The sequence below is a fragment of the Polypterus senegalus genome, chromosome 14 (genome assembly GCF_016835505.1).
Source record: "Polypterus senegalus isolate Bchr_013 chromosome 14, ASM1683550v1, whole genome shotgun sequence".
Lineage (NCBI taxonomy): Eukaryota > Metazoa > Chordata > Cladistia > Polypteriformes > Polypteridae > Polypterus > Polypterus senegalus.
This window is the reverse complement of record NC_053167.1, coordinates 6439573-6448429: the sequence shown is the minus strand read 5'-3', so window position 1 is coordinate 6448429 and position 8857 is coordinate 6439573. Positions and strand designations below refer to the sequence as shown.

The window sequence follows — 8857 nt, the reverse complement described above, 5'->3', positions numbered from 1 at the left end:
TGACTCTAGCATAAAAGATGAAAGACACCTCACGCCTGGACAAACTTGTTAAGAAGGCAGGCTCTATTGTAGGAGTAAAGTTGGACAGTTTAACATCTGTGGCAGAGCGACGGGCATTAAGCAAACTCCTGTCAATCATGAAGAATCCACTGCATCCACTGAACAGTGTCATTTCCGGGCCGAGGAGTAGCTTCAGTGACAGACTGAGGAGATCGTTCCTCCCCCACACTATGCGACTCTTAAATTCCACCCGGGGAAGTAAATGCTAACATTAGTCAAAGTTATTGTCTGCTTTCACATGCATTTTTATTACTATTTAATTTAATATTGTTTTTTGTATCAGTATACTGCTGCTGGATTATGTGAATTTCCCCTTGGGATTAATAAAGTATCTATCTATCTGTAGTTGCCACCCAATTGGTCCCTCTGCCAGTGTAATGGGTTCCACTGTATCCATTGTTCAGGAAGTAGAACTTGATATAGCAGTCTTCTCTTGTAATCCATTAGACTTTCTTCAATAATTCTGTCATGATAAGGAACATAAACCTTCTGCATATTTTTTATTATTACCTGATACACATCCCACAGTTTGTACAGATTCTGTATTGGGTGATTGGCTTCATCATAGTCAATGATATTAATGAAATGTAGCCATTTCATAATGAGTGAAAAACAACATTCACTCATAACTTCACTGAAAAAAATGTGTGTCTGTAACAACCAGTTTGCAGAATAGAACCAAGTCAGAACTGGTTTACCCACTATGCCTTGCAGTATCAATAGACAGAAAAACACCCACATGTCGCCTGCAACAACAGGCAAGTGGTTTACTGCAACTTTTCTAATATTGCTCAGCATAATGGTTTGTTTCAACAACTGATTTCTGCACATGGATGTCATTGGCAAATAGTAAATAATCCAGAATATCATAATTAACATACACCTTTAGATTGGGGTTACCCGTAAATGGGCAATGAAGAGGTACAGGGCTGTCGGCGCCAAACAGAAACATCACTGACACTTTCGGGTCAGAATCCGACAAACAGGTGACAGTTTCACTGTCTGGGCTTCATGACCAATTCAAATAGTCATCATTGTGGTTCAGTTTTAATTTGATCTAAAAAACTAACTTTATGACTTCTTGTGTGCCATTTTTTTATTGGTTGAAGGCTCCATCCCCTCATGAATATTGAAGAGTTAATTTTTTTTGTAGCATGATGTTACTTCATTTATTTGGACTTAACACTATAAAGAAGATCATGTCACCCTGCTGGTGTCTTGGAAATAGCCAATTTTGCATAGAATTCCAAGCTCTTGTCATGCTTGGGGTTAATGTCAAGGAGATTAATTATATTTACTTTGTAATGTAGCATCGAGAAAAATTCCTAGCAAATACTGTATGTTCCGTAGAAATTAAGTTGAAGTTCAAATGAAAGGGGATTATTGGTAAATTTGAAAGTCACCAAATGTCTGTTGTAAACTATTAGTGACATATGGATTTACAATTTTCTTCACTCCAAGAAATTTTACAATTTTGCATACAATCACATTTTGGAACTGAATGAAAAATGTTCTTGTTTGCAATTGCTAATAGCAGTTTATTACCACTAATAAATATAACTTTACCAACACCTGATTTGGACAAGCATTTTCTACTAAAACTTATTCCCTAGGAAGCAATTAGTAATGGCGCATCAAGGTTAGTGGTGTGGTCTCTCAGTTTCAGTCCTGGAGCCAAATCCTGGCCAAGATGCAGTGTGGATTTTGCATGTTCTTACTGTGTTCGAGTAGACTTTTATTTGCCCTAAAATTATATACTGGCTTTGCGTTCAACCCTGTTGAATAAGTTTCACTAAAGAGCTACCTGCAAATAATTCACCACTGCATTTACTGTATGTCTGGAACTGTGCATAAAGAGGAAAAACAAAACAATCGGAAAGATAGTAATTAAAATGTTTTGAAGTTAATGCTCAGCATCCTTTAATGAAATCCCCAAGTTCACTGTAGGTACCCAGAGTTACAGGCTTGATTGCTAAAACCTTTTTAATGGGTTTGACTGCTTCCATTTGAACATGTGTCCTCAGAGTTCACTGCTCTGATTTTAATTAACTATTTATTTAACAATATTTCAGCAAAAATGTTGATGTTTTACCCTTTATGATCAAAACAGCTGGATGAATTCAGATGTAGATTACCTGACATGACATTGTATGTTGTTGAAATTTGTGTAATTATTGACTAACGGTAGCTGTGTCTATAATTTGAAAACCTGCTAACTTATTTTGCTTTCAACTTTTACAAAGTCAAAAATACAGTGTACATTAACAAAACAGCCTGAGTTAACAAAAGCACCGACATATCTCATACCTGTTCCTAACTGCAGTAAGGGATAGTTTAATAGGACTATTAATACATGTTACTTATGGGTAGATATGAAAAAACATACATACTTTTCTGGTTTTTTTTTCTGCTGCAAAAATAAAAGCATTTTTGTTTCATTAACACTGTATATTAACACTGAGGATTGCTATAAGACATTAAGTATACACAGGAGATATAAAAGTTGAAAGTCATCTTTTATTGCACAATAAAAGATCACATGTCAGACTCTGGGTGTTGTGATTGGTCCACATGGAATTACAGTTGCTTTTCCAACAAAGTAACTTGAAACAGCATGTAAACCATGAAGCTGAATTCAAATCTATATAGATTGAGCCTCTATAATTTACTATCAGTCTATGACAGACGTTTACCTGGATCCTGCCACTTGGAGTGCCTAAATGACCCCACAGATGGCTCATTGTGAGGCCAAGCACATAATACAGAAATTAAAATGAGCAAATACAGCTGCTGTCTGAGTTTAGGTCTTTCTTTTTAAAATCATCTTTTTTTAATAACACATACAGTATATACCTCTATCTACTTTTAACCCCACATTGCAAAACAGTTTAAGGTACAGTAAATTATTATTTTTAAGTTTTCTTTTTATCCTTAGCATATATTTACATTTCTGTATGAAAATATGCACAATTGATGTCACTATATCTGATTACCTTAGAAAGCGCTTCAAGGTGCCTGTAGAAACTCCCTGTCTTAGCAGGCTTGGGGTACATAATAGCACATAGCCCACAAAGGCAGCACCTTGAGTGCTTTTTATTGCACCCGTGGTGTTAAAAAAAAATAAAACAAAAACAATAATAATAAAAAAAGTTTCTCATCTGTCTTTCAACTTGCCCTCAATTTTTGAACAATAAAATCAATATGTGCTAAAACATGCATTCTTAAAGGAATGATACAAACTAAAAGAAAGTTCCTGCTCTCAGACAGTTGTGAACAAATTCATGTATTGACTGAAGAACAACTTAATGCTTTCAAAAATAATTGCAGCATTACGCTGAAGAAACTTCAGCTGTTTTGTTTACAAAATTAAACTGAAAGGGCTTGATAACAGAAAACCTTAGATGGATATATTTATATGCTAATATCTTTAGATTGCTTGCAATATCAAAGTTTTGCCTTTTACATATATAACTTAAGAGGTAAAAAAGGAACAATGATAACCATGAAATGTAAAATAAATAAATCTGAAATATTTGACTCCAAAATATTGGACCTTTGGATTATTCAACAAGTAACAGAAAAGGACTACAAACATAGTAAATAGAGAGACAACATGTAAACGGAATAAATATTACAACACTGTCATCAACCTTTTTTTTATTCTTTTGCACTGCTTAGAAAACTTCAAGTTTTTAAAATGATACCTAGAATTGGGAGTCAGTGAAAAGCTAGGATGAGGCTGTAAATCTTCAGCAAACTGGTTTCACTGTCACCTGAGGCATGGACCTTCAATCACTGGTGGGAATGTCTCTCTATTTGCAGATTAACTGTGGACCATCAGGCCTATACAAGCCAGAGAGATGGCACTTGCAGCTAAGCCTCAAGCCAGTTTGTTTGCAAGTAGTGAACTTGTTAGTCCTACTGTGAATATTTAAAGTAATTATGAGTTAATAATAATCATGATAAAATAAACTGACTGTAATAAAAAGAAAACCTCATAAAAGGGAAATCACTCGATGAAAAACTTTTCAAGTTTGTACAACTGCTCATAAAAGATGAAATCTGTAGTTGATAGATGCCGTTGCCACAAAGATCGATGAACAAGCCCAAAGAAGATGACAAACCAGATAGATTCCTAAAACAGCAAATTTTCTTAGGCCTGTCCACATATTTAATAATGCAGGGAACATCCTACAAAGAAACACATTTAAACAAATAAGAATGAGAAACAATGTCCTTCCTCACCTCTTTTTTGCAGCTTATCAGAGGACTTTTGAAGGTTCCCTTTCACTGTAGCTTTGCATCAAATCCAGTAATTTTTCTATTTACAATCAAGTAAATGGTTAAGCTTTCTGGTTATATTTCTGGCATCAAAACAATGCAAAGATGGCAAAGTAAAACTGTAGGTGAATAATGGAAATTACTAAATTCCACGGCACATACAGTACATTCTGTAAATTTACAAAAAAAATGTACTTTAAATGTTTGGAAAAATAATTCAAGAATATGACTGCCCTTAGCTTATCACATTAAGGAGTTATTTATCTTTCAAGCATATGCTGCATATGCATTTACACATAAAGAGCATATTCAGAAATGCACTAAAACAGAACTGGTACTTCATAGCCTCTGTCTTAAAAAAATCTTTAAAATATGTTCAAAGAATATGCACATTAAAAAGCACTCTCTAAAATAGTTTAGGTAAAATTGTGCAAATTAAAACATGTTTAACTTTAGCAAAAGTCTACCTGTTTCTTATATGTGTAAAGTTAAATGACAACTCTGATTGGCCTAGTGTATGAATCAGTGATGGTGGGTATGGGCAAGTGTGCTCCGAGAGGGACCGCTATCTTGCCCAGGGTTGATTTCTATCTCATGCCCAGTTCTGCCAACAAAGGCACTGGTTCCCTGCAAACCTGTTCTTGATACGATGGTTAGAATGTGGATGGAGTGCTGAATGGACTCCGTGACCATCTTACTTTCTTGTCGGATTTGGTCCAACGAAATTAAGCCTAACCTAGTATGTTGAGAAGAGACTCTTTATAAAATGATTGTCTATAACACTTTAGAACCAAAATTATGAATGGATGAATATTTTAAAGAGTTACAATGGAATGACGGTTATCTTTTGTTGATTAGATGAATTTTATGTGTAAGAGGGTACAAGGAGGCCAACTCCTTTACAATGTTTCCAACTTCACACTTTCTCAAATTGTACTAAAATAATGACAACATTAAAAAATGAATTACTATGGGAAGACCTGTTTTAGCTAACTATTTGCAGTAGTTGAGGTGTGAAGCTGCAGAAGAGTACAGCCAGCTGTACTTGTACCTTGTCTAGCTGCCCAAAGAGGGTACCACAGCTATTGTTCACATTATGTTAAAGAAAATGAACAGACAGCACCCATGCTATGCAGGAGATTAAAATAACAGGGACCCTAACCCTGAGCTCTGAGTCGGTAGAATGTAGCTGCATTTCATCATATCTTGCCTATGTTCTTTTCCTTCTCCCAGTAAGGCAGTAACTGCTTTTTTGTTTTACCCCCAAGAAAAAAAAAACTGGACAACAACATGACAATACCAACAACATGCCAAGATACAGACAATACAAGCCAGTCTTGAACACGAATAATAGGCACTAATTTATTATGTGCCCTGGTGTAGAAAGAGAAAAAAAAAAAACAATACAAAAAAAAAAACAAAACGCACCAGTACTTTTTTCTTTTCGAAGGACCAATTGTAAGCAACTGAAATTGCACACATATCATAAACCATCTGCATACAAGCAAAAACATTAAATAAGGCTTTTGTCATGAAGGATTTTATCATACTTTCTAATTAAACAAGACAAAGGTAAGTATCTGTGAATTTCCTCCTGGGAAAACGCAGAATGATGGATCCTCCAGATAACCAAACTACATGTGATGATTCATATTTAAAATCTACCTATTCAGACAAGTAACACAAAAATGACAACAGTAAGTATAAAAAGGAAAAGGGAACCAAGCTGGCACTTAATAGCAATGATGAGGTCATCTGCACTAGTACAAAGGAAATACATATTAAGAATACATACATGGGGAAATAGAAGTATTTATGTAAGAGTAAGAATAAAAGACCCTTTTTAAGTGACTGAAGTAAAACTGAAAATGTGGCAGTGGTAAGGTAACAATGAGGATTAGATTTTTGGATAATAAAAGAATTCCAGCCTTTATATATAGTGAGATACTATTAAAAACAAACAACAAAAAGTACTGGCAAGGCATAATATAATGTGTAACATAAACATTAGGCAGAAGATAAAAAAAAGACAAGGCCTTTTTGAAACATTAAGAAAATAGATATTTTAAAACTTTTCATATATGCTTAATTCTACTGCTCTAGTATTGTAAAATAGGGGAGGTTATACATACATTAAACTTGGCTTTGTGGCCTTTCTTCTGTACCCACCAACAAATGGGCTACTCTTTCTTTATTTTCATGTCATTCACATGAACTTCTCCTCTACCCTGAACTGCGCTTATGTGCACCTGCACTGTAATAAAAGATACTGTAATCCAACAGATTCCCACTATGGCACTAAAATTATCATTATAACCTAGCACTGTAGGTTAACCTGTAGTAAATATGATCATTTAGAAAAGTGACCATCATTGACAAGAATTCTTTTTTTTTTTTTTTTTGGAGTTTGTAATCTTTTTAAAATAAACGCTACTAAATCAAAAATGTGCAAAAAGGTACGTATTGTTTAAAATACCTCATGTGCTGATTAAAATAAGAACTCAAAAATCTTCAGAGGCGTGCTAACAAATACCAGACATTATGATTTTTAATTTGATTCAACCTTTTTCCACTTTTAGGTTCTTAATAGAGTGGGTAATAAAAATAATGGCATTGCCTTAACATAATACTAAATGGTGTGAAGGAAACTGTACAAGTCTGTACTGAGCAGGAAAAGGCAAGAAAGCATGAGCAGTGAAGTATGCAAATGAGAAGAAAAACATTATCAGTATTAATAAGTTTAAAATGGGAAAGGTGGAGATGAATAAACAGTTTCTTTCATCCCAATGTTTCCGCCTTGGATTTGTCAACCAATGTTCATATACCATCAAAAAAAAACCCAAGATGCAATGTGTGCGTGTTGCAGCTAGATAACTCAATACTACTCCATTCAAACCCTAGACAGCAGGTTGGTCTTAAGGGTCGGGATGCATGCCTATGCATGCTTTACCCTTAAGTACCATTTAGTGTTATGTTTTATGTAACCAACTTGAAATGGGTGGGGCTAGTACAATCACAAATCAAGGACTGTGGAGAGCTAGAAACATTAATAAGTGATATTAAAAGACTTTACATGTATTATCTCTCACCTACACACCACAAACTGGTAACTTTGTAGTAAAGTACTAGAGGTGGTCTAATGGAACACATCACCTTTAATTTGATTTCCCACTTCCCCTTCATGCAAATCCCACCCCTCTTCTTCCTGCTTTCTTTCTGGCTCACACCCACAAGAGGATTCTGATTCGCCAGACTTTGTGCTGGCTTCAGTCTGATTTTCCAGAGTTATTTGAGGTGATGTAGCACTTTCAGCCTTATGTCCAGTGCTGGCAGTAATCTCTGTCCCACACTCGTCTTTGACTTTCCTCTTTTTGCGCTTGGGGCTTTCTGTGTTGGAACCATCTGAGGGACTTGCAGGCTGCATCCCAGGTAGTGCCATACTGATACCATGAGGAAGGAACATGTGCGGATACAACAGTCCATGGGACATTCCTGGGATCAGAAAGGGATTAAATGCTAAAGTGCCAGTTGTGGTTACTGTGGTTTCGGGGTGATTGCTTGTCCCAGGGATGGTACCAGAGCTGTTCGAAATTTCCTCAGATGCTTTATCTTCTTTTTTTGACTCTTCTGGTCTCTCCTTGTCTGTCAATGCTGTCTCTGTACTGGAGGAGTCACTACTGTTGGCTGTGCTCTCCGATGTAGAGGTTACTGTTGGTGTTACAGTGGTTGCTGCTGTTGTCACCATTGGGTTCAGCAGTCCGCTAACACTAAACATGTGTGGCTGAACAGTTGCCATACTGTGTAGCATCATAGGCAACATGTTTACACTGTTTTTGGGATCCTCCCCTGCTGAAACTGCAGCAAAGCTATGAGGAAACCCCATAACTCCAGTCAGAGGAATGCTCTGCATGTTCCTCAGGTTCTGAAGGCTCACCAAATCCATGCCACTGATGAGTCCATTCATGAATAAAGGACCCACTGTAGATGAAGAATCTGCCATTATTCCAGCTGATTTGATTATTTCGCTTCGTGGACGCCTACCACGTCTCCTTGGACCCAAGTCCCTGGACACTGGCTCTGTGAGAATTCTGTTGAACTTCCCTTCTGGTAAGAAACCCTGCAAAGATGACATCAAGCAAAGATGAAAAAGCAAAAATTAAAGAAAAGCAGAAAAAGAGGTACGCTTACCAATTTTTAGGTAGAGCTAACATTAAGCACCAGGTCCTTTTGCCTTCAAGTTTTAGTCAAGCATTAAAAAACAAGTAGTATTTTTGTGTTTTTGGAAGTGTATCTACTATACCTTTTCTACATGTTCATCCTCCATCTGTCCTATCTAAAATTTAGATTAAACTTGCTGTACACCCTTAAAGATACTATTAACACATTGAATTTTTACAAATTCTTTGTTCACTGGCAAATCTTGCTTATTCTGAAGAATCCTCTGACACTCTCACTTATTCAATATTTGAAAGACAGAATATATTATTTGAGACTGTGAATAACAGAAGTTTACTCA

The 8857-nt window shown here is 36.0% G+C and overlaps 1 protein-coding gene across 1 annotated transcript in view; it reads right to left on the bottom strand.

The window, feature by feature from the left end:
• Positions 1 to 2557: 2557 nt before the first annotated feature.
• chd6 (chromodomain helicase DNA binding protein 6) overlaps positions 2558 to 8857 on the bottom strand; it is a 235714-nt gene continuing 229414 nt past the window's right edge. Inside the window, exon 35 of the mRNA XM_039735928.1 lies at positions 2558 to 8458. Coding sequence (XP_039591862.1) covers positions 7478 to 8458 — 981 coding nt within the window. The 3' untranslated portion in view covers positions 2558 to 7477. The remainder of the gene's footprint in view (positions 8459 to 8857) is intronic.